Source organism: Natrix helvetica, assembly GCF_964273705.1.
Source record: "Natrix helvetica genome assembly, chromosome: 11".
In the NCBI taxonomy this organism is placed as follows: Eukaryota; Metazoa; Chordata; class Lepidosauria; order Squamata; family Natricidae; genus Natrix; species Natrix helvetica.
Genome location: NC_138562.1, coordinates 19,580,801 through 19,606,032, shown reverse-complemented (window position 1 = coordinate 19,606,032; position 25,232 = coordinate 19,580,801). Strand labels below are relative to the sequence as shown.

General features: G+C 46.7%; 1 protein-coding gene across 2 annotated transcripts; it reads right to left on the bottom strand.

Moving 5' to 3' along the window:
- Window positions 1-160: 160 nt before the first annotated feature.
- Window positions 161-24,860, bottom strand: FHL1 (four and a half LIM domains 1). 2 transcript variants are annotated; one of them, XM_081963722.1, is made up of 6 exons: window positions 24,762-24,860; window positions 5,132-5,313; window positions 4,350-4,527; window positions 2,832-3,001; window positions 2,014-2,200; window positions 161-1,885 (listed from the first exon to the last, which is right to left on the bottom strand). In XM_081963722.1, exons 2-6 carry the CDS (start codon window positions 5,285-5,287, stop codon window positions 1,731-1,733), a joined length of 846 nt encoding a protein of 281 aa, XP_081819848.1. In that variant the 5' UTR covers window positions 5,288-5,313; window positions 24,762-24,860; the 3' UTR covers window positions 161-1,730. The 2 variants fall into 2 exon arrangements, with proteins under 2 accessions (XP_081819848.1, XP_081819847.1); XM_081963721.1 differs by lacking the exon at window positions 24,762-24,860 and adding an exon at window positions 9,674-9,822.
- Between the last annotated feature and the right edge of the window lie 372 nt (window positions 24,861-25,232).

The window sequence follows — 25,232 nt, the reverse complement described above, 5'->3', positions numbered from 1 at the left end:
ATTGAGGACATCCCGGTGAAGGTTTTGTGTGGTCAGCCTCATTCTGGATGACGGAAGAGCAAATGTTTGCTCATCAACCAGTTTCAAGGGATTCGACGCCATACGAATCTCCCGTTCTATATCACAAATAATAACTAGAAAACACCACGCCGAGTCGAAGTAAGCAGTAACTTCCTGTTTATTGGAGGAAAGGCCTTGGTACAAGAATTGCAGTTACGTCACCCTTATCTTTCAACCTGCCCGGGGAGCTCCTGTGCCGCATCTCGGGCTGAGAATGATGCCCAAGTCGACAAAGGGCCGTTTTGGGGGTGAACCGAAGAAGCGACTAATCTGGCAGCTTGCTTTTCGCTTTCCAGCAGAGTTAAAAGTATTAAAATCGATGGCTAAATAAGGTTATTCTAAAGTCAGCAGTGGCCGTTCCTGGAGGCTAAAAACGCTGGTTAGAATAAGATGCCTTTGTTGTCAGAGGCAAGGAAAAAGGGGGGATTGTTGCAATCTCGTGTAGATTAATATGGATGCAAACCAAGGAAAAGCAATGAACCATTGTCTGAGCTAGCAGGTTGTAGGGTGGAGTCAGATGGCCACTCAGATCAACAGGTAGTCCTCGGTTTACGACCAGAGTGGGGGGATCAGACTTTCCCTTGCTGAACAAGGCAATCGTTAAATGCCTGGTTTCGCAATCGTTTTTGGTGTTTAAGCAAACCCCCACAGTCGCTAAGCGAGCGATGTGGTCGCTGACTTTGCTTGTCAGCTGGGAAATGTCAACACGGTCCCTAAACGAATGGTCGTAAGGCAAGGACTATCTGCCTTCCTTTCAAGAAAGGTCGCTTTCTCTGAAAACTGGACATAGGAGGAGAGCGTCCACTGTTTGCTGCTTCAATTATCTCAGCACGGACAAATTCAATATTTAGGCGTTGGATGGATATATGGGTTAAAAGACGTGGAAATCCTTGAAGCTCTCAACAACGTTGTGTGTTTTTTAAAAAAAGTAATTGTGTTTATAAAAATGATTCGGGACGAGCACCATCGCATGGAAGGGTCCTTGGACCACAATATCGCGGCTGCAGGAGCCGAAAGCGGAATTTAGCCAGTGAGAAGGCTGTTCCACAGGTGCAGCATTGTCTCCTCTGTGGACCAGGAATGTTGGCAGTGGATGTCCAAGAGAAGAGAAGTGCCTTTCCAAAAAATAATAATAAGGTGCCCACAAGGGGGCTGTAGCAAGCTAAGGGCCGGGCACATCGAGAGAACAAGCGGGCACCTCTTCTCCAGTCCCCTTGCAAGCCTTTCCTTGTTTTCTGTGGCTTTGCAAACGGGATGAACCCCAGGAAGGGAGATGGGGAATTGCTCCAAAAAAAAGCAGCCATGTGAATTCACCCTTGCTGAGCTGCTAGCCCCCTAAGCGGCCGATGCGCAAAGCCAGGAGTGACTCTACGTGGGACGTGTAAGATGTAGCCCGCCCCTCTACAGGAGGGCAAGAGAGCAGAGCTGGCTGCTGCAGCTAGTCAACCTTTTATTGGACGTGACCCGCAAAGGGAATTGAGGGGGAAGAGAGGGAAGAGCCTTAACATCCTTTAGAAAAGCAAAAAAAGAGGGGTGGGCTTGGGGAGGGGAGGAGTTACAATGCAAATGCCTACAGCCAGGCCACTTGCAAGCCGAGGGGGATCTCCAAGCTGCTATGCAGGAAAGAGCGGAGCGTTTCCTGCTGCTGCCCTTCGCTTCGCCGTCCTCCCTTACAGCTTCTTGGCACAGTTGGGGCAGTAGACCTGCTCCAGGTGGAAGACGAAAGGCTTGTTGGCCAAAGGAATGGAGCACTTCTTGCAGTTGAAGCAGTACTCGTGCCAGGAGTGGCCTTCGTGGCTCACCACGTTGGTGCCTTTCCCAAAGCCTGGAGAGAAGGACAGAGAGCATCGCACGGTTAGGAAGCCGTTGCTCCTCCCGGGAAGGGAGATCAAGGAGGAGCCTGCCCACCCCGTGGTTCACCTGGAACCCTTCCGCGGGTCCTCCGTGGCCTACCTGTAATGGGGTTCTTGCAACCGTTGCATTTCTTAGCCACGAAAGACTTGTAGCAATCCACGCAGTAGAACTGGTCTTCCACCGCGGTGAAGCGTTGTCCGCCCAGCTTCTTGGTGCAAGTGGCACACACAAAGCACTCGGCATGGTAAGGCTGCTCTTGGTAGGCGACGCCTCCGGAGGTGATGGCCTTAAAAAGCAATCAGCCAGACGACAATTAGTGTGGAGTTCAGGGAGTGGAATAAATGTGTTAGCATCGAGCCCAGAATTCACAATGAGAATATATCTGCTGGATGAAACTCCGCACTGGTGACAGGAAGAGCATCTGGCCAGTAAACAGCTCCATACAGTTGCCCAGACTCCACCCCACAAGGGATTATGGGGTCATTCAAAGAAGAAGAAGATGATGATGATTGGGGACAGAATTCCCCAGCCAGCCATGAATCATAGAGTTGGAAGGGACCAGAAGGATCACCAGTGTTTCTCAATCTTGGCAACTTTAAGACTTGTGGACTTCAAGTCCCAGAATTCCCCAGCCAGCCATGAATGATAGAGTTGGAAGGGACCAGAAGGGTCACCTGGTCCAGTGTTTCTCAATCTAGCCAACCTTTTGTGGACTTCGACTCCTAGAATTCCCCAGCCAGCATAGTTAGCTGGGGAATTCTGGAAGTCGAAGTCTACAAGTCTTAAAGTTGCCATGTTTGGAGTTCTGAATAACCTATGGGACTTTCAACTTCATATTTCTATATCTACAGATCAGAAACAGAGAGGAAGCATTAATTGAACACAAGAAAAATGCAGCGATGGTGCCCAAGACTTACATTCTTACACTTCACGCAGTTCTTGGCAAACTTATGCTCGTGGCAGGAGACGCAATAGATCTCGTCTCCTTTGGGGAAGAAGCTGGCAGTGCCAATCACTTGCTTGCACTGGCTGCAAAGGAAACAATCCTTGTGCCAGACAGTCTTCTTGTATTCCACGTTCTGATCACCTGGGAAGAGAGAACGGGAGGTCCAAAATGCAAGATCTCCAGAGCTGGGGGGAAAACAAAGCCTGGAATTGCCACTAGGTGTCCATCAGACCATTGGTGATGACATCCCTGGAGAAGAAGGTCCCTGCTTTTAATCACAGGGTACTCCAGAAATTGGAGAGGGGTGGAGATATTTGCCTGCTTTCTCTCGCATTCCAAAATCCTTTGCACTTAGAAGGCCCAAGTGCCTATCAAGAAGGAACACCAGAAGAAGGAAGACATGGAGGGTATCAGAAGATCTCATCCCAACCTACCATAGAATTAGCAGTGACAAGGTCCAAATGGAGCGCTACTATCTAGCTTTTCAGGATGCCTAGGTTGGCATTTAACTTTTCAGGGATCTGGGTTCCCACGCACTAAAGCAGGGAAGGCAACCTACACCACCTAAAGGACAGTCCAATGTCATGGCTGTTCTCCAAATCTGGGTGGAGACAGGTCCCATTTGTGGACGGGGTGTTTTATGGGGTGAAAATGGATGCCCTGTGCATCTGCTTTAAGGCCCATTTTGTCCCAGCCACACTCCTAAAACCCAGCATGCAAAGAGGGTCTTGTTTGGTCCTATTTAGTTTTGGGTGCTGGAGAAGACTCCTGCGAGTCCCTTGGACTGCAAGGCCATCCAACCGGTCAGTCCTAGAGGAGATCAACCCTGGCTGCTCTTTAGAAGGCTAGATCCTGAAGAGGAAACTCAAAAACCTTGGCTACCTAATGAGAAGGAAGAAGGACTCCCTGGAGAAGAGCCTCATGCTGGGAAAGATTGAGGGCAAGTGAAGAAGGGGATAGCAGAGGAGGAGGTGGCTAGATGGAGTCACTGAAGCAGTCAGCGTGAGCTTGAATGGACTCCAGAGGATGATAGAGGACAGGAGGGCCTGGAGGAACGTTGTCCATGGAGTTGCGATGGGTTGGACACGACTTCGCAACTAACAACAAACTTTTGGGGCATCTGTGGATGGCTTTCTCCTGTAACCTTAGTTGGTCTTACGAAAGACCTGTCAATAAGGTTTAATCCTTGAATGAGAAAAAAAGCCCCAGAAATTTCCATGTCTGTAGATTATTTGGGGGACCCCAAAATAACCAATGCAAATGACAAAAAAGTTTTCATAATTGGGAGTGTCCAGGAAACCATCCTTAACTCAAAAAAGAGCTCACCCTTCCTAAGCCACAGTGGGTTGGGTTCAGCCCTAAGAAGTCTTCTTAGACCTTCACATGATGGATGAAGCAGCCCACCTCTCCCCCAAGGTAGAAATTGCTCCGGGATCAAGAAAAACAAGCCCCCCCCCAAGAGGGGACCGGCCTCTCCTGGTGCCCTCACCTGCCACGATGGGCTTCTGGCAGCCTTTGCATTTAGGCGCATCCTCGTTGGTGGTGCATTTGTTACACCACACCTTGTTGTTCTCCTTCAGCATGAAGGGCTCGTTCACCAGGGATGTGGAACACTTGAAGCAGCGGAAACAGTTGTCGTGCCAGTAGCGGTTCTTGAAGTGCAGCTCCTGCGAGAACGAGACAGAGCGGTTTTGCAAGGGGTCTTTGTCCCTGGGGCAAAATAAGGGGAGTCTGCTCACCCCAACCTCCTAGGTGCAATCAATCTAGAGAGGAATTGGAGAGCAGGAATGAAGCCTTCTGCACCAACAATGGTCCAAGATTGGATGATGGAGCCATCGCAACTTCTTAATGATATGTTAATCTAATGCAGGGGTGTCCAAACTTGGGAACTTTAAGACTTGTGGACTTCAATTCCCACGCCCAATTACCATTATCGGTTCTCCCGAACCGGGAACAACCCACCTCTACTACAGAAGGAGTCGAATCTGTGTCTCCCTTCACTACTGTACCAAATGGGCTCCCACGCTTACAAAGCAGAACTAAACATACTGTACAATTGTAAGAATCAGTTCCAATGTGGTTTATTATAATATCAAAAAAAAGTCCAACCCAAGGTCCATCAGCCAACTCAACAGTCGCAATCTCTCACTCGGGCTGCTCTCTTGTCAAGACAAAAAAAACAACCCACATCATTGTCCAAAGGACCAGTCTGTAGTGAGATTGGAGGGGTTGGCTGTTGCGCTTGGGGGCATCCCAACTTTATCCCTCTACCTTGGAATCGGCCCCAATGGGCTTCCGACACTCGGCACAGGTGTTGGCGCAGAACTTCTCAAAGCACTTGACACAGCAGTGGCGCCCTTCCTTCTGCACATACTTCTTCCCGTGCAGCGCGGCGCGGCAGTAGTGGCAGTCGAAGCGCTCGGACATGGTGCCCACGGTGTAGCTGCTGGGACCTGCAGGGAGGCAGAAGACAAAGATGGCAGAGTTGAGGGCCGAGGGAAGCCTTGAGCACCCCAGGGGGGGGGGCATTATTCAAGCCAAGACAATGGTTGGCCTCAGTGGTGAAATTCAAGGTTTGTTTACTACTGGTTCTGTGGGCGTGGTGTGGCTTGGTGGGTGTGGCAGGGGAAGGGTACTGCAAAATCTCCATTTTCCCCCCATTCTGGGGAAGGATACTGCAAAATCTCCATTCCCTCCCCATTCTGGGGCCAGCAAGAGGTGGCGTTTTCATCCAATTGTTTCTGACTACTGGAACAGTGCAAAGGTGGCTTCCCTCAACCCACCCACATCCGGGAAAAAGGAGGCAGGACCCAACTGCTGTTAACCACATCCTTCCTCTCTAGTTCATGAGGACCGGAAACTTGATAAAGCTGCTGCTATCCTAGATAGATTTCAAGAAAGGGGATGTAGCACAATAAAAAACTGACACATAAAAAAAAAGAAAAGTCCTCGGACATCTTGTGTTATTAGCGAGCACAGAGTTGGGCTGAGCAATTCCCGTGGTCTTCCATGAAACCCATAAGCACATGGAAAGAATAAAGGGGGAAAGAAGAACGTGGCTGGCTGGGAAACATGGGAGGTTGCAGCTTCAGGGTTGAGGAAGTTCATGGAATGTTCCCCAAAACTCAACAGGCTCAGAAAAGTTGGGGGTCTCTGAATTTAAGAGTGTAGCTGCAAAGATCCTGTAGATGTGCTTCTCATTGAAGTGTCAGGCCTGCAGCCACCTTTTCTTGTGGATCTTTGGCCTGCCACACTTTGTATTATCCTACTATGCTTTTTCTATGGTGGGAAAATGGGAGGGGGGATTGTACAGAGTTAGATGATATGTAGCCATAACAACATACTTTCTAGAAAGCCAAGGTCATCCTTTGTCTCTGCACCTCTGCACCTGACCAGAATTGGATGGGTGGAACTGCCAGCATGGCAGTGGGAGATTGGATCATGTGAGATGGACTGGTGGGTGTGGGGGCGAGATCTTGAACTTTCAACTGAGCGGGGGAAACTGAAAAGGCTTCAGATTCGGGTTTTCCCAGATGTGCCAACATGGCTCTCTTCATAAATTGGGACTTTGAGCAATACTTTGCCTTGGACTCTACTTTTGGATGCTATTTGGAACCCTGGCATTAACCTTACCAAGTGCGAACACCTTCTGATGCCAAGAAATGATTTATGACCGCAGCATCTGGCTGGAGGTCAGGATCTAGGAGGACCAAATCCTCCCTTCTCTTCCTCTGGCCCAAGCTTCCAACCACGTCAACCTTGAACTGCCTCTTCCTGTCAATTCAGGTGTCCGTCCATCATCACCATCACCTCTTCGGTCAAATAAGGAACCCCGGAAATGCACAGACCTTTGTGTGGCTCCTTCTCTCCCAAGTCAGTGGTGGGTTCCGGATCCCGGTGCTACCAGTATGGTGCAATGGGGCCCGGCAGCCACCACATAAACATGTGCAGCGCACGCATGCTTCCTTACCTCCAGCGACGCTCCACAACACACCTGCAACGCTTCAGCATCGTGAAGGCACCGTACGCCGTGTGTGCGTGCACAGGTGGCCCATTTCCTTCAAATACAGGTAAGGAGCTCAGGCGGGCGGGTGGCCCCTCTGGAGCACCGTACCAGAACGGTACCCAGTGCTCCTGGCAGGCACCGGTATGCCTGTACTGGGGCGTACCGCCTGCAACCCATCACTGTCCCAAGTGCTCTACCAGAGTCGACCTTTGTGACCGATTTATGCCTTTTCCTAAAGAAAGGCTAGATCCAGAACCCCAGATCCAGAACCCCAGATCTAGAACCCCAGACTGGGCTCTCAGTTTAACAACCACCGTTCCTCTGACCATTCGTGGGATGGTTGTTGGATCGCTCTGGAACAAGCCAGCAACGCCCAGCAAGAGCAGGGAAGGCGAAGAAAAGCAAACTTTAGCCAAGGGTGTTAATTGCCAACTCATTCTTTCCCTCCCGCAGTCTAAAAATAGGGCAATTACCCCATTGTTTTCTTGACTCCTGTGGCCTTCCACGGCATTACTCGGAATTTGGCCTGGCTATATAAAGGGTGTTGTATCATAGCAACGGTATGCAGGCGCACTCTCTTCGCCACAGACGGGAAGGGAAGGGCTGATAAGGGGCAGCAACCCCCAAGAGGAAAGAGAGAGGAGGAAGGAAGGAAGGAAGGAAGGAAGGAAGGAAGGAAGGAAGGAAGGAAGGGAAGGAGGAGAAGGGAGGAAGGGAGGAAGGAAGGATGGGCAGGAGGAGAAGGAAGGAAGGAAGGATGGGCAGGAGGAGAAGGAAGGAAGGGGAGAAGGAGAAAGAAGGAAGGAAGGGAAGGAGGAAGGAAGGAAAGAAGAGGAGGGAGGAAGGAAGGAAGAGCAGGAGGAGAAGGAAGGAAGGAACGGGAGGAGAAGAATGAAGGAAGGAGAAGGAAGGAAGGAAAGAAGAGGAAGAGGAGGAGGAAGGAAAGAAGAGAAGAAGGAAGGAAGGAAAGCGTGCATGACAACCTCAGAGAACAAAATATATTCTTTTCTGAACATCTATTAATCCAGATGAGCAGAAGAGGGGATGAAGCAGATGCTCACTAAACACATCCCAGGGAGCAAAGAAAACCCCAACTATCCATTATTCACTATTAATGTTCATGCTAAGACAAGTTTCTAGCCCACAGATTGAGAGGTTTGCTTTGGAAGTGATTAAGGGGGAAGGTGGGAGGCCCTGCAGAAGAGTTAAGATCCAGGAAGGCCAGCAGGATTGATCAACACTGAAAGCAATGAATGAAGAGACGCCAATCATTGGGGCCAGGGGCAGAATCCAGAGTCCCCTTGACAAATCCAGGAGAAACCAAGTGAAATCAAACCAATGTTTACGACCGTCACAGACCAGCCTAAACTGGGGCAGGAACACAGCGGTTAAAGCACAAAAACGCACAGAAGGATACCAACCTGCTTTGGAAAACCTAGACAATTAGTGGGTCAAATCCGATCAACCCCAAAACCGTCCCACTGCTAGCTGTGAAATGCTTTGGGATAGGAGCATTCGCTGTGCCTCCATGCTCCTAGTTGGCTGGAGGTTCGAATCTTGGGCATTCAGGTGTAGTATTTTACCTGCAACCCCGTTCAAAAATCCAAAATACAACATTGTGCAGAAGGCATCAAACTCCCGACTGTGCCATTTTAATTCCACCTCCCCACCCACCGCCAAAGACCTTTTCTCTTACAAGGCCGGAGGAAAGGAAGTCCTTCCGTGCAATCTGGCATAGAAAGGAGGGCCTGCTTGTAGCCAGAAAGCAACTAACCAATATGTAAGGGTAAAGGTTCCCCTTGCACATATGTGCTAGTCGTTCCTGACTCTAGGGAGCGGTGCTCATCTCCGTTTCAGAGCCGAAGAGCCAGCACTGTCCGAAGACGTCTCCGTGGTCATGTGGCCGCCATGACTCAATGCCGAAGGAGCACGGAATTCTGTTCCCTTCCCACCAAAGGTGGTTCCTATTTTTCTATTTGCATTTTTTACTTGCTTTGCAACTGCTAGGTTGGCAGAAGCTGGGACAAGTAACGGGAGCTCACTCCGTTATGTGGCGCTAGGGATTCGAACTGCCTAACTACCGACCTTTCTGATCGACAAGCTCGACATCTTAGCCACTGAGCACTGCGTCCCTATAAGCAACCTGCAAATGAATCCAACTCCTGAAGAAGAGACTTGAGGGATTTTCCACGCCCTCCAACCACGGCTAAGGATTTTGGCTTTTATCTGCCTGAAATCGGGGCTCTGGTCTCTGAGCCTCAGCTGACCTAAACTGTAAACCAGGTAGAATAAAACGGCTGCTGGAAACCTCGGAGGATCAAGCCAGCCTTATGGCCCATCCGTCTGACTGACGGGATCTCTCTTAGCTGGGTGCCCCCCCCCCCCCGGTTAAGACGGGACATCTCCAAGGGTCAGGGGTTGAATTTCATCCAAGCAACACAGCAAAAGTTTGAAGCCGCTTCTTCCAAAATCCTCCGTTGAGCTCGTTTTTCTTTTTCTTTTTAAAGAGCTTTAGAAGTATTTTAGTTTTTTTGCAAAAAAAAAGAAAAAACACCTAAAAAACCCTATCCCAATGCTAAGGATAACCCCGCCTGCCTCCAATCCCAAAAAGAAATCGGTGCAGAGTTCTTTTCGGCTTCCTGCAACTTTTGGCAAAAGTCCTCCCAAATCCATGATTTAATCGAGGGCCAGGAAGGAAAGGAAACCCCCCACCCACCCTCTTGTCTCTGGCCACTGAAGCAAATGTGTCCCCCAGGAGACTTCGGCAGCTGCGGTTGCATCGTCTGTTCCCACTTTGCCCCCCTTACCCGAGTGCCGGTGATAAGCCATGCTGGTGGAAGAGGGAATCGACTCGTGGCCGGGCTGGATCAAGAGAAGGGAGCTGTTGAGTGACCTCCCACTTAGATCACCGGCATATACTTAAGGGAGGCTATTAATACGGGGGCCTGGGCTTCCCACACATGTCCACACCCCTCGGCCCGGCCTGTGGACTTCATCCCACTCAAAACATCTTACCATTTTAGGAGATCTCGAGGGAGAAGAATAGAGCCGACGGAACGAAGCGCCCGCCACATATAAATACCTGCCGACTTCAGGCTCCAAAACTCTCAAATGCCTGAAGGAACCTGAGACGTGAGAATCGGCTGCAAAGGCCGGCCGGGCTCAGCATCTTGAAGAGGGATGGCCGTGCCACAGAATAAAAAGATTAGTGACGGGGCCCTGGGACACTGGCCCTGCGGCTGGGCAAGGGCGTGCCATGTGGGGACCAGGAGGGAAGGAAGGAGGGCTCCTCAAAGCATGGGCTCGGGGCCCAAAGAGACTCCCCACACACACACGAAGGTCCACGTTGAGACGGCTAAACCTACTTTGAAGACTTTGGGCTCTTATTTTGTTTTAGTTTGCTCTAAATGTCAATGGGATGAATTCACCCAAAGGTTTTGGAGATAACAGATAGGGAGACAGAGAGATAGAAGATGATGGAAGAGAGAGAAAAAGAGAAAAAGAGAAGATAGATGATAGATAGATGATAGATAGATAGATAGATAGATAGATAGATAGATAGATAGATAGATAGATAGATAGATAGATGATAGATAGATGATAGATAGATGATAGATAGATAGATGATAGATAGATAGATAGATAGATAGATAGATAGATAGATAGATAGATAGATAGATAGATAGATAGATAGATAGATGGATGAGAGAGAGAGAATGGTGATAGATAATGATGACAGAGACAGACACAGATAATGATGATAGATAATGATGATAGAGATAGTTAGATGATAGATGATAGAGAGAGACAGACCGACAGACAGAGAGAGCATGGTGATAAATAGATGATGATAGAGATAGATAGGCAGACAGAGACAGACAGATAATGATGATAGATAATGATGATAGAGATAGATGATAGATAGATGATAGAGAGATAGAGAGATAGAGAGATAGAGAGATAGAGAGATAGAGAGATAGAGAGAGAGAGAGAGAGAGAGAGAGAGAGAGAGAGAGAGAGAGAGAGAGAGAGATAGGCAGGCAGGCAGGCAGGCAGGCAGGCGTAGATACATATCACAAGTTTAACTAGCAACAAGGTAGAATACAAACTAAACATTCATATCCCATAAACTGAAGGTGATAACATCTGAAGACATTTGGCCCCCAACTGCTCAGCCCAGGCCTTAAAGTTCATCTACTGTTAGTCATCACTGAGATGACAGGCCCTCCTCGAAATCTGCTGTGACATCTGAAATTGCCTCTGACAAACATGGACTTCCAATTGGCCACTGACCAAGGGCTTCAAGAGGGTCTCTCAACTCATCCAGGCCCTTCTCCTGTTCCCTGTTTTTTTTCCTCTTTGCCCAGAGTGGAAGGGTGCCCACATGAACCCATGCTGTGGGGTCAAAGGGGGTCTGCAACATGACACATAGAAAGCAGGAGGAGCTTCAAAGCTGCCTCTAGACTTTGGGGGGCATTCCTTACAGACTTCCTGTTTGGGAGCAGCTCTTCTATACTTTGCAAACTCTTCCCAAGGTGAGTTCTGGAGAACTTCTCCAGACTATCACATTTTGCATGGCTTCATCCCAGAATAACAGAGTTGGAAGGGACCTTGAAGGTCTTCTAATCCAACCCCCTGCTCAAGAAGGAGACCCTATACCATTCCATACAAATGGCCATCCACTTTTTTTTTAAGCCTTCAGTGATGGAGCACCGACAACTTCTGAAGGCAACTTCTGTTCCACTGATTAATCGTTGTCACTGTCAGGAAATTCCTCCTTAGTTCTAAGTGGCTTCTATCTTTGACGAACTTCCATCCATTGCTTCTTGTCCTGCCCTAACCAGAATTACAAGACTTGGAAGGGACCTTGGAGGTCTTCTAGTCCGACCCCTTGCTCAGGCAGGAAAATCTAGATCATTTCAGACAAACGGCTGTCCAATCTCTTCTTAAAAAACCTCCACTGATGGGGCACCCGCAACTTCTGAAGGCAACTTCTGATTAATGGTCCTCACTGTCAGGAAAGTTCTCTTTAGTTCCAGGTTGCTTCTTTCCTTGATTAGTTTCCATCCGTTGCTTTTTGTCTCGCCTTCTGGTGCTTTGGAGAATAGGTTGACACACACCCCATCTTTGTAGGAGCCCCTCAAATATTGGAACACTGCTATCGTGTCACCCCTAGTCTTCCGTTCATTAGACAAGTCCCTCACACCTCAAGGTCATGGCCTCGCCTGCCTGAGGGTCACACACACACATACACACACACACACAAACACACACTGATCTTTCCTAACCAGTGTCTTCTCTAAACCCTCTTGCTCTAAAAGGGAACGGATGAGTAGGACAAGATCTTCTCACATTTCCCCATCTCTTGGCATCAGAGAATGAAAACTGCTCCAGCATGGACTAATCATTAGTCACTCTCACCAAATGAGAAAACTCTGCAGGGTTAAAGAGAGAACGGAAAGGGCATTGCATCTCAACTTCGGAGTAACGTTCCGCTTTCAGGCAATCCTACAAGTGCCTTCTTCGACTGTTCCAAAAGCCAGTAAGGAAATGGGTGCCATTATGGTTTTCTTTGGAAAGAAAGGCTGTGCCAAAGACGTTGGGGCTGAACGGAAGGGAAACCCCCCCACCCCCCCCAAGAGAAATGGGCATGAAATCCAAAAGAGAAGATGGCTTCTGGGGGGGTAGCAAGCATGAAGACCAAGAGAAGAAGAGAGAGAGTGAAAACACTGGAGCGTTTCTTTACACAGGAGTCGCTCCATCTGGCTCCTTCCTTCTCAACGGTTCAGTTTTCTAGCTTTGGGAAATGTCCCGGGTTTGACCTAGATTAGCACTGGGAAGGGAAGGAGAGAGACAGAGACAGAGAGGCAGAGAGAGAGAGAGAGATTGAGAGAGAGAGAGAAAGACAAAGAGAAAGACAGAGAGAGAGAGAGAAAGAGAGAGGAAAAGAGAGAAAGAGATACACACAGAGAGAAAGACAGAGAGAGGGGGGAGGGAGGGAGGGAGAAGATCAAAAGGTCTGCAGTGCTACGATGCCAGGCAAGAGCTCTGATTGATGGTACCCTGTCTTCTCTTTGCCAGGGAGCTCTTAGCAACCCAGCAGTGAAATTTCATTGCAACAACAGGTGAGGCTTTAGCAGAGGAGGACAGCCAATAGTTATGGAGCAGGACAGCGAGTAAAACCAAGTGTGAAACAAAACAAACCAGGATGGATAAGAGAGCTTAACAAAGGCCAGCTGGAAACAAAGAGCTTGTTTTTGCTCCATTCTTCTTAAATCCTTCCATTGGATCTGAACTTCCCAGAATGACCTCCTGGGAGAGATCCTGTCCTCTTGGCCTCAGCTGCCCCACCGGTTTGTTGGCAAGATGCCTTCCATGGAAGGAGACCAAAATCAAAGAAGAGGATTCATGAGACGGTCATCCAATGAATCCAGACCAGCTCTGACAGCTCTTCGGGGCTGCTCCATAAATGGTGAACGATCTTCTCCAAGATAATGTCCGTGGCTGTTGTCTTGGCACCGAATGCCATCCAATTTTTTTTAAAAAAAAACCATTAAACAATGACCAATCGGGACAATGTGCGTTGAAAAGATGCAACGGTGAACGTGTTGAAAATAGGTCTTTGTGGGACACACCTGTGGGACGTCCTGTAGATACGAATACACTCATGATTGTGATGCGGAAAATAGACACCCAAGTGGGCTTTGTCCTTGGGAGCAAAAAAAAAAAAAAAAATCAACAACCAGGCTTAAAAATAGTAGGGAAAGCAATTGTTTCTGCTTGAAAGGAGAGGAGGAATGTCCAGCCAAAGGGCTCTCCTACATCTGGGGAGATCAACTTACAGCATTCTGGAATTCTCAGAGGGCGAATTGGTCAGCTGTTCGCTTTGGGGAAAGTTGAAGCCAACTGTATGGAAGTTTTGTAAAAGCCCAAGAAGAACCACCTGTACTGCCATGGATGGACTAGGGATCCATTTTTCAAGTCAATTTCCAGCCTTGGATGACTCTCTCAACTCAACCTACTTCACCGCATTGTTAAGAAAATCAATCCAATGATCAATCGATCAGAATAGAGCTGGGAGGGATCTTGGAGGTCTTCTAGTCCAACCCCCTGCTCAAGCAGGAGACCCCATTTCATTCCAGACAAATGGCTATCCAACCTCTTCTTAAAAACCTAAAGTGATGAGTCACCCACAACTTCTGGAGGCAACTTCTTTTTTAATTGTCCTCACTGTCAGGAAGTTTCTGCTTAATTCCAAATTGCTTCTCTCCTTGATTAGTTTCCGTTCATTGTTTCCTGTCCTGCCTTCAGGTGCTTTGGAAAATAAGTGGACCCTCTCCTCGCAGCCCCTCAAATACTGGAATGCTGCTTTCATCCCCCATCATCCTTCTTTTCTCTAGACTAGCCAAAACCCAAATCCTGCAACCGTTCTTCATAAGTTTTAGTCTCCAGACATTTAATCATCTTAGTTGCTCTTCTCTTCACTTTTCCCAAAGTCTCAACTGGAGGAGGAAGTGTTACATGAGCTGTTGGAGAAAAGGAGAGATAGAAATCTGGATCGGAGGGGGGGGGCATGACAGTGATGGGACCACCCCAACCAGTGTCCCTCTCCATCTGTCTTTGCTCTACGAGAAGAACAAAGCTCCATGGAGTGGAATCTATTGGGAAGGATTATCTGCAAAGGTTATCCTGCAAAGACTCCGGATGAAGCCTGCTATCTTTGGCACAGAGACAGGCCAAGTGGTGTCCTAAAATTAGTCTCCGGGCCTTGGTCCGTCGCCCAAGCTGTACCCCCTCCAAGAGAACATGCCAAACACAAAACAAGGCATTCTCACTTGAAGGAAAACCTAATCCCTTTGCAACCCTTTGCCAGCAAAGGGGTTTAATTTCCATGGTGTTGAGAAGACAACTCAACACACACAGAAAGAGGCAACCAGATCGAATGTCTGGGGACTGTTTCTCTAACAGGAGCCCCCATCCCCACCCCTCAACCGCTTGCGATGAGGAGAGATGGGATCGAAGGACCCAAAGTTAATAGCTGTTCCTTTGAGCGGCTGAATGGTTCATCTTGAGAAGGTGTACTGTCCATTGAAGTTCAGAGGTGGAAACAGAAGACTTGAAATTGATTGCCCCCAAAAACCTACATGGGAGGGCAAACTGGGACTCAGAGGGAAAGTTTGGAGGGAAAGATATTTGATATCCTCTGGATACGACTCCTCGGGGATGGAAGCCAGAGGGGCTGCAACACTGCCTCCAAGAAGCCTTACTCTGCGGGATTCATTTAGATTACAACTGATTGGAGGACTTCGACAGAGCAGAATCCAAACCAGAGTTCAAACTCTCCCTGGGCTGAAAGTATATTGAGTCTTCCTTAAAGCCCAAATTTTTACAGACTCTCGGCTCTGGGTTGTTAAATCTCCCTTTACTTTTTACGCAACTCCTGGATTTGGTAAGAGGCTTTTCCTAAAAAGCTCATCCAGATGCCAGAGACAGCTGCTTTTGCACACACAAAAAAAACCCTCCTGTGGGCCACCTCGCCATACTTAATTGCATGCCTCTTTGTCCAGCAATGGATTGGCCCATTCTTTGTGCGACCAAAAACACTTCCAGATAGCTTCCATTCGTGGTGTTTTAGGAGTAATTTAAAGCTCTATGGCTCTTCCTCAACCCCTTCACTAACTTTCTTGGAGTCTGGTCACCCATATTGAATTTATAGAACAAGCCAATCAATAGTTGTACCCTTTGGGTCAATAGAGATTACTCAAGGCCCCATTTTTTCCCCCATTCCTCTATTTCATATTCACCAACAGGCCACCCAAACTCGCCTTCATCATCATCATCATTGAATGTTTCATCTTCATCCTTGGATGTTTTGCCTTCCTCTTCCTCAGCCATGCTCCCATTCACGTGGGCAACTAGAGGCCTTCAGTTCTAGGCCACTTCCTGTGATGCTCCCAGGATACAGGAGGAAAGGTCTTGTGGTTGCTAGGCGCTGAAGGACCAGGGAAGCTGTGGTTGTTGCCTAGCAACCTTCCTTGAATTCTAAGCATCTTCTCAGAGAGGTCCTAATTTGGTGCCCTTCGAAAACATTGGACACCAGCGTCCATAATCCACAACCAGTCCAGATTAATGACTTCAGGATTCATCGCAAGATAGATATACAGATATATAGATATATAGATATATAGATATATAGATATATAGATATATAGATATATAGATATATAGATATATAGATATATAGATATATAGATATAAAAGCTTTAAATGCCAATGCATTCATGACTCCATGCTAACTAAAATAACCATCTTGGAAGGTTTAGGCAAAGCTAAGCGGGATCCGACTCAGCAAGCATTCAGAAAGGAGACCACCAGGAAATGCCAATGCTCTAGACTAGACATGGAAGTCTGTTTTTTTGCTTTAAGCAGAAGGCAGTCACAGCAAAACTACATCTCTATTTTTGCCCAGAATATAGATTTTAACCCAGAACTATTTTTCTTAGGCCAAACACCAGAAAAAATATGATAAAGCGGATGCATATTTGATATTACATGTTTTAACAGCAGCTAGAATTGTATTTGGACAACATTGGAAAAGCGAGGAAACACCTATGGAAGAAGATGTAATTAGGACAATATTGGACTGTGGCAGAAATGGACAGATTAACGCTTAAAGTTAAAAGGAAAAGAAGAGACAGAATGTTTTCGAACTTGGGACTTGTTTTATCAATGGTTGGGCAACAGGGGTAGAAATTAGGAACTTAACAAGTATGGCTAAGTAAACGAACAGACGCTGTTCCATCCAACACATATTGTATGTAAAGAGATAACCAATTAAAAAATAAAACCAGAAGACTGTGAATGTTGCATGACATCATCAGGAGTGGTGCCCAGATCAACGAACTTTTCCTTTCCCACATGGGAAAGAGTACTTTAACGTTAGCCTGAGGTGGGACGGGAACAGGGCTTGTGAAGGCGCGTCATTCGATTGCTTCATTGTCAGCTTCACAGTTTGCAGAAACACTCTGGGTGAAAAGAACGTCTAAACAACAGGCGGGAGGGGAAACACCCTGAAAGTTTAAATGTTTCTCTGCCGCCCCCCTCAAAAAAAAATCACAGAGTCACCCAGAAACTTTTTCGTTTTCCAATATACAGGATCGATGGGCCTTGTGAGTTCCTGGCAGCAGCTCTCTTTAGGTAACGACAACAATAACACAAGCCAGACTGTATCCTTTAGCGGAGACTTTGTCTCTCTCCATGTCCAAACAGTCTGCGAGGCGGGAAGCGGTGGGGAAAGCAGAAGGAAGGCGAAAGGTCCCTGCCAGCTCTTGCATTAGAAAAAGAAACGCTGCAATTTTTTTTACCCCCCTTTTCAACCCAAAATTGTAATCTGCCCAAGACAAAAAAAGAAAAAAAGCTCTCCGGCTCAATCTCCCGCATAGTTTTAGCTTCATGCGCAGATCATGTTGCCGCTCTCTGGCTCCAAAAGCCCAGCCTTCTACATTATCAATCCCCTTGTTAACGCCACGGTGCGGATTTATGGTTTAAATTAAGACTTGGCGAGAACGCCAGCCACACTATAAAAAATTCCCTATGAGTCATCTGTTTAGAATGGATTTCTTCCTTGGCTCTTTTGACACCAAGAATGTAGATCTCTGGGCTGCGGGGGAGGGGGGGGTCAAGGGAAGGGAAGGGACGAAAGGGCGGCCGGCTATTGGGGAGGTGTGACCTTTTTTTTGCACGCCTAAAGGCCTCTGATTGTGGATGACCACGTCATGCGTGGAAAAAAAAAAGAGGGAGAATCTGGTGATTTTTAATTACCCGTATTTTCCAAAACGAGATGGAATCCATTCATGACTTATGCTCTCGCAGGCATTCAGTGATTCTTGTTTCAAAGGTATCGCCTGCCAGTTTAATGCATTGCTTTTATTAATTTGGTGGTTTGTAAAAATACTCTGAGCTGGGAAAACAATATTACGAAGGGGGCAATAAAAGAGAATGAGTGAAGAAGCAACGTTCCACATGGAAATATCCTGGAGGATTTGGCCTCAACCCCCTAATTTAGGCATTTCCCCTTAGAATAGCCTGACATTCGGCTCCAGGCTTCTGTTCTCAGAGAAGATGTGGCAGAGTAGGGGGCCACCAGAAAGAAGTCCCCGCCTGCCCACATCCCCTGAACGACTTAATTTAAGGGTGGGGTGAAACAAAACCCTTGTCAGATCAAAGAAGATAGGTTACAGGAACAGGCTGGTTCTCTGCAGGCATCCAGGACTGAAAGGTCAAAAGCCAACAATTCCTTGTGTTTGGAAAAGAACTGGAATTATCCAGGTTATTAAAAGAAAAGAAAAAAAAGGATTTGCTGGGCACTGACTCAGTTTTCAGAGGTCGCTCACCCGTATGTTAAGTTTGACCCACCACTTTGAGGACAGGGAAATAAGGTTGAAAGTCTGGAGGCCTATGAAGGTTTGGGACCTTAGAAAGGTCAGACTTCCCTAGGGGAGAGCAGGGAGTCACGTCTGGCAGCCGGGGGTAGCGGGAGCCATTAACGGCCCAACCTTGGATGCCCTGAAGGTCTCTGGCCATAGAAGGTGCCGGCAAAATCTGAGATTTGAGTAAAGATCTTGGGAGAGGCTCAGCAATATTTAGAATAGAATAGAAGAACAGAGTTGGAAGGGACCTTGGAGGTCTTCTAGTCCAATCCCCTAGGAAGCTCTCTACCATTTCAGACAAATGGTTATCCAACGTCTTCTTAAAGACTTCCAGTGTTGGGGCTTTCACAACTTCTGGAGGCAAGTTGTTCCACTGATTAATTGTTCTCACTGTCAGGAAATTTCTCCTTAGTTCTAAGTTGCTTTTCTCCTTCATTAGTTTCCACCCATTGCTTCTTGTTCTACCCTTAGGGGTCTTGGAGAATAGCTTGAAGAATAGCTTAAAGAATAGTCCTTCTTTTCATTAAATTAGACATACCCAGTTCCTGCAACTGTTCTTCATGTTTTAGCCTCCAGTCCTCTAATCATCTTGGTTGCTCTTCTCTGCACTCTTTCTAGTGTCTCCACATCTTTTCTACATCGTGGTGACCAAAACTGGATCTATTATTCCAAGTGTGGCCTTACCAAGGCCTTATAAAGTGGTATTAACCCTTCATGTGATCTTGATTCTATCCCTCTGTTGATGCAGCCTAGAACTGTGTTGGCTTTTTTGACAGCTGCTGCAGCCAGCAGCTGGCTCCTATTTAAATGGTTGCCCACTAGGACTCCAAGATCCCTCTCACAGTTACTACTGTTGAGCAAGGTACCACCTATACTGTACCTGTGCCACCCTGGGAGCATCACCAAGCTGACTCATGCAAGGGGTGAGGTTGAAATGTAGTTATCTCCCACCTCGTATCCATGCCCCAGAGGCAGAGGGGCAGGTCACCCCACCACTGAATTTGGGGGACAATCGGTGCCACAAAAGCTATGTGGTTCAAATCCCTCATTCCATCAGGGCTGTATATGTTTTCAAGGACAGCAACTCACACCGGGAAGCAGCAGGCATCCCCTTTGAGCAGGGAATCATGCAGAGATGTGCTAGCAACGCTCTTCTTGGTAGAGAGGCTCTGGGTCTGTAGCACATGCTTTTCTCTCCCCATAGAAAGGATTGCAAACATAGAATCTGAAGGATTTGTGGGGCTGGGGCTGGGGAGGAATGATCTGGCGCCTTATAATTTTATACTGGCTCTGAGGAATGCAAACTATTCCCCCACTCTTAAATCAGATTTATAATTAGAGGACCTCTGGAGGGCTCATTCCGGAGATGGAGCCAGGGTGGGTGGGTTTATTCAGACTCTTGCCTTGGAAATAAAACAGGTGAGGTGGGGTGGGGTGACTGAAACCCCTTCCCCTCTTTTCATTTTTCCAACACTTGAGATGGGGGGAATATAACTGCAGAAATTTAATCCCTGCAGGGTTGAAATGGGAAAGTCTAGAGAAATATTGTTTGATGGGTGCAAACTTCTCACGCTTTAAAAAAAAAGCAAACAGCATCCAGGTATGATCAGAATTGGCTGGGGATTATGGGTACTGGCATCCAAACATCTCGGAAGGCTGCCGAGTCTCAATTCCTCTTAATGAAACGCAGTAGTTTTTATTGTCTGTTTGCCTGGCCATATGCTGGATCTTTTCTTATGGGAATAAATTTATTCCTGGGGAATAAGTTACCCCTTTTGCAAAGATAAGCAAGAGAAGAGTTGAATAAATACCATGAAGTGAAGGGTTAAAATGACCGCCTATCATTTGGAAGAAAATTAGCAACTTTGGGAATTGCTTGTTCGACTCCAGGGTTCAAAATCGGAGCTTTTCAGGACAAGCGCCCTTCACCCCTCCACACGGGAAGTGAAATAAACAGATTTATAGCAGCTGTTTTCAAGAGAGGCTTCCTGTTTGTTCCTCATTCCTAGCTTTCTTCTTGCTTTCCTTCCCAAAGTCCATTTTATCCATCGAAAAATCCTTCCAGGCACCCATTTCCCAAAAGGGCAGTTTCGCAATTTGGGTTTTAATCCTCTTCTCAGCTGTGAGGTGAACGGCTACATAAAAGGCTTTAAGACATCAGTGGTGGGATTCAAACATTTTTACTACCGGCTCTCTGGGCGTGGCTTGGTGGGCGTGGCAGGGGAAGGATACTGCAAAATCCCCATTCCTTCCCCACCCCACTAACCTGCTTCCCAGCTCCGTTCTCCTGTGCAGGGCGACAGAAGAAGACCTAAAAGATCAGCTGGGACGCCAATCAGCTGGGACTCGGGAGGCAGAGAATAGATGGGGGCAGGGGCAGCCAGAGGTGGTATTTGCCGGTTCTCCAAACTACTCAAAATTTCCACTACTGGTCCGCTAGAACCAGTCAGAACCAGCTGAATACCCCCTCTGGTTTAAGTCAACCTTAGTAGCTACTTTAAGGTATGTGGACTTCAATTCCCAGAATTGGCTGGCTGGGGAATTAATCTAAATCAGGGGTGTCCAAACTTGGGAACTTTAAGACTTGTGGACTTCAACTCCCAGAATTCCCCAGCCAGCTATGCTGGCTGGGGAATTCTGGGAGTTGAAGACCACAAGTCTTAAAGTTCCCAAGTTTGGACACCCCTGATCTAAATAAACAAATAAATTGATTTAATGAAACTCCATTTGGGAACAAAGTTGTTCGGCCTTGGAAACCTACAACTAATTTTGTACTCATTATTCTCATCTGTAACCATAATAAAAGACTGAATTTTTGCACAGACTTTTCATTCTGCCCAACCCTCCTGAGCTGCTTATTGGGCTAAAGAAGCAAGGAAAAATCACAAGCTCTTTTGTGGCAGTCAGTTCCACTGGTGCTTTTATAAGGCGGGGCTTTTTCTGAGAAACTGGACTTGGGAAACTTTGTTGTCCAAAACTTTCAATTCCTGTTCTCAGAGCCGGGTGCAAGAGGGACAGGAGGGTCTGTGTTATCCAGGGTATCTTACCCATGCTCCTGAGCCAACCCAGGTCCTCCTTTGTGCAGGTACTGGGAGGAGCAGGAGTTAAACCTGATCTTGATGGTGATTAGATGAGGCTATGTTGGTTTAGGAACGGCAGGTGCCAAGGTGAGGTGTGCTCAAAATAATCCACCTCTCCTTGGCATCTGTGGCTGAAACGATCTCTTCCTCAGTTGCATCCCCAACCTTGGAATTGCTGTGTTTGCATCCAAACAGTGGATCTGGATGGATAAATCTCAATTGCTTCGTTCCCCAAATAAGCCATGCATCCAGGCAACCGACAGAGGGCAGTAGAGGGTAGGATTTTTTCCTGAACTAAATTTCTCTGCTGCCCCCCGGTGGGAGATCCAGAATGCAACTTTCAAAAGACAGAACTCAAACAACTGGCAAATTGTGTGAAGCCAGGCCTGTAACTGTTGTGAAGTTGGGTGTAACAGCTATTGAGAAACTCGGTCACCCTCCTTGGCATCTGACCGGTGCAAAAACCCAGCAAAGGAATAGGAAAGTAATAGCCAATTGGAAACAGTCAATACTCCAGTTTTACAAGGAGTAGTAAACTTAAGCCATTTCCAGCTGTTTCGTGGGGAGCTCCCCTGTTCTTTTAAAACCTGTTTTACTAGTATTCAGGAAATGGAAATGAATCAACAAAGTCATAAGGGCAAAACTTATTTGCATTGCTTTCATCCAGAAAAATTAGCCAACAGATCTGGGATTTTTCAGAGTGAGCCAGTTTGGTCTAGCGGTGAAGACACCTGTCTAAAAACCAGGAGGCAGCGAGTTCTAGTTCTACTTCAGATATGAGAACCAACTGGGTGACCTTGAGCCATTCTCTCTCAGCCCAACCCCACCTCACAATGCGGTTGTTCTTGTTGTTGAGGAAAATAAGTGAAGGAAGGAATATGAGGTGTTTTTACTGCCTGGAGTCACTTATAAAAAAGTAACAAAGGATGGATAAAAAAATAAATCAGATAATAAATATATAAAAGACGTCTTGGCGAAATAAAATAAAGCCGGTCTGATTCTGCTTAGTTGTCAAGATTCATTATATAGCCAGTTAAGACGGGGTCAATTTTTTGCAAATCGTCCCAAAATGAATACCTGGGCATTTCACACATACAATCACAAAACTTTTGCTGGCCACACTAAATCCATAAATGTAATTGTAGTTGAATCAAGCAAAGGATCCAAGCTGGACTGTCTGGGGGATGGTGAAGATTTAGCAGTAAAAAAAAAAAACAGTACAAGGGAAACAGTCAAAACTTTTGGGACAAATCGGGGTTGAATTTGATGCTGCCCCTGTTGCCATTAATGAGGTCCAGCATGCTGCATTATTCTAGAATAGTCTGACTATTTATCAAAAGTGTTTATTCCGTGTCCTGGAAACGGGGTTGATTTTGTGAGTTGGGAAATAGAGTTGGGAAACTGTGTTGCACTCATGTCTCTCCTGAACTATTTCTGCAAATAAACCAGACATGATGTCAGCCTCTTGGTCTTTGACAATACCTTGAGCTAAATTCCATCTCTCCTGTTTCATGTATTTGCGTTTTTTAAAAAAGAAACGATGGAAGAGTTTTCATGTTTGTTTCTCGATACATTTTCTGTGAGAGAGATGGGCAGTTTCAAAACTGAATAAATAGATAGATGATAGATAGATAGATAGATGATAGATAGATAGATAGATAGATAGATAGATAGATAGATAGATAGATAGATGATAGGTAGGTAGGTAGGTAGGTAGGTAGGTAGGTAGGTAGATAGATAGATAGTTAGATGGATGGATGGATGGATGGATGGATGGATGGATGGATGGATGATAGGTAGGTAGGTAGGTAGGTAGGTAGGTAGGTAGGTAGATAGATAGATAGATAGATAGATAGATAGATAGATAGATAGATGATAGGTAGGTAGGTAGGTAGGTAGATAGATAGATAGATAGATAGATAGATAGATAGATAGATAGATAGATAGATAGATAGATAGATAGATACTGTTATGGATTTGGTTCGCCCTTTATTTATGTACTTATTCATCTCATTTCTATGGCTCCTGTCTCATCTAAATTATTCCGAGTGGCTCCGATAAAAAGCGGATCACAAAACATAAAAGCATCCATAAGAACAAAGTTAAAAACAGAATTAAAAGATGAGGTTCAAACATTAAAAAGCTAAAAGGGGGAGAAAACAGCCTCGCCACACCAACCGCTCCCCGGATTCAGCTAACATTCATGCTTCAAACCAGGGATCTGCAAACTATGCTTTCAATTTTTGTGTGTGACCTGATTGCTCAAGTCCTATTTTGCCGTCTGCAAAACGCAAAGCTCGGAGACTTTTCAAGAAGGTGATCACACTCAAATTTAGCTCCTTGGTGTTTGTGCAAGAGACAACAAGTTGAAAGGTTTACCGTGCAAGGACAGATGTTTAAAACCTCTGGATTCTTCTGAAAGCAGGAGGGGTTTTCTAGCACCTGTTGCAATCAACTTTATTAAAAGACATAATCACTGGCGTTTGAGGAAGCCAAAGTTTGTGCCTTTTAATAAAATTAATGAATGGCAGTTAGAGACGGCGCTAGCAGTTTCCTACTGGACTATGGCTACTACAGACTCATATTGTTTGTCTCTTGCGATTTCAGGCCATACCAAACCTTAAAAAGTGGTCCTAGAAATAGCGGGATGAAGGATGAAAGTATTATTTTCCCACCTGAACAAAAGAGATTTTGCACAAGTGCAAGCATCAGGTCTCGTGACCAAAACAGAACCACGAAACAAAAGAGAGACCAAGCAGACTGAGTGCGTCCTCCAGGTTTTGCAAATTTAATTGTGCGAAGCATGCAAAATATCCCCCTATTTTCTCTGGTTTTAAAGATGGGTCAGGACCAGTGGTGGGATTCAAATAATTTAACAACTGGTTCTCTGCCCTGATTATTTCTCCCAACAACCAATTCACCAAAAGAGAAAGTTAACACCCGGTTCTCCCAAAGTGGTGCGAACTGGCTGAATCCCACCACTGGTTAGGACTACACCCTCCCAGAAGTCACAGCCCAGCCTGTGCTGCTAGCTAGGAGTTGTGGGACTGGCTGTCCCCATGATGGGAACATCCAAAGCCCACAGAGAACAGAAAGGAAAGTTTTAATTTGCCAACCCATCTTGGGTAGCTTCCTTAGGATGCCAGGGAAGGAAATTAAATGGAAATTAAATCTCCTCTTTTAAGGGGAGGAAGGAATGCAAATTCTCCCTTCCTTCCAGCTGAGCCAACAATAAACTTTGACTCGGCTTGAGTTGTTCCAACGAAAGCAAGTCAAAACGCCTTGCCTTTTCCTGCACACCCCCTAACCTGCCATCCCCCCAACTCTCAGCTCCTCCACCGGGATTCAGAGGGAGATGCTAGAGAGGAAGGGGGGCACCGACTCACCCACTGCCGGCAGGGTCTCCTGAGCGGCTGTCTGGGTACCAGGAGAGGCTCTGCAGAAGCCAATGTGCAGGAGAGCGAGAAGGCAGGAACTAAAAAAGCTAGTTGATTCAGGGTGGAGCCCAGGAGGGAGGGAGCCAGGCACGGAAAAGAAGCGAAAGAGAAAAAGGGAACAAGAAAGAAAAGGCAAAGAAAAGAAGCAACAGATGGAAACGAATCAAGGAGAGAAGCAAAAGGAGAAATAAGGAAAAATTCCATTGTCTGGAATGGCAGAGGGTCTCCTGCTTGAGCAGGAGGTTGAACTAGAAGACCTCTAAGGTCCCTTCCAACTATTGTTATTCTGTGAGTTGCTGGGAGAAATGTCAGATTTCCCGGGATTTTCCCTTTTGGGGAGGGGGAAATGAGCAGCCCAGGTGAAGAGAAGCAGAGGTGACCCCTCTCTTTTTTTGGGGGGTGGGTGCAAGGAAAATAGCT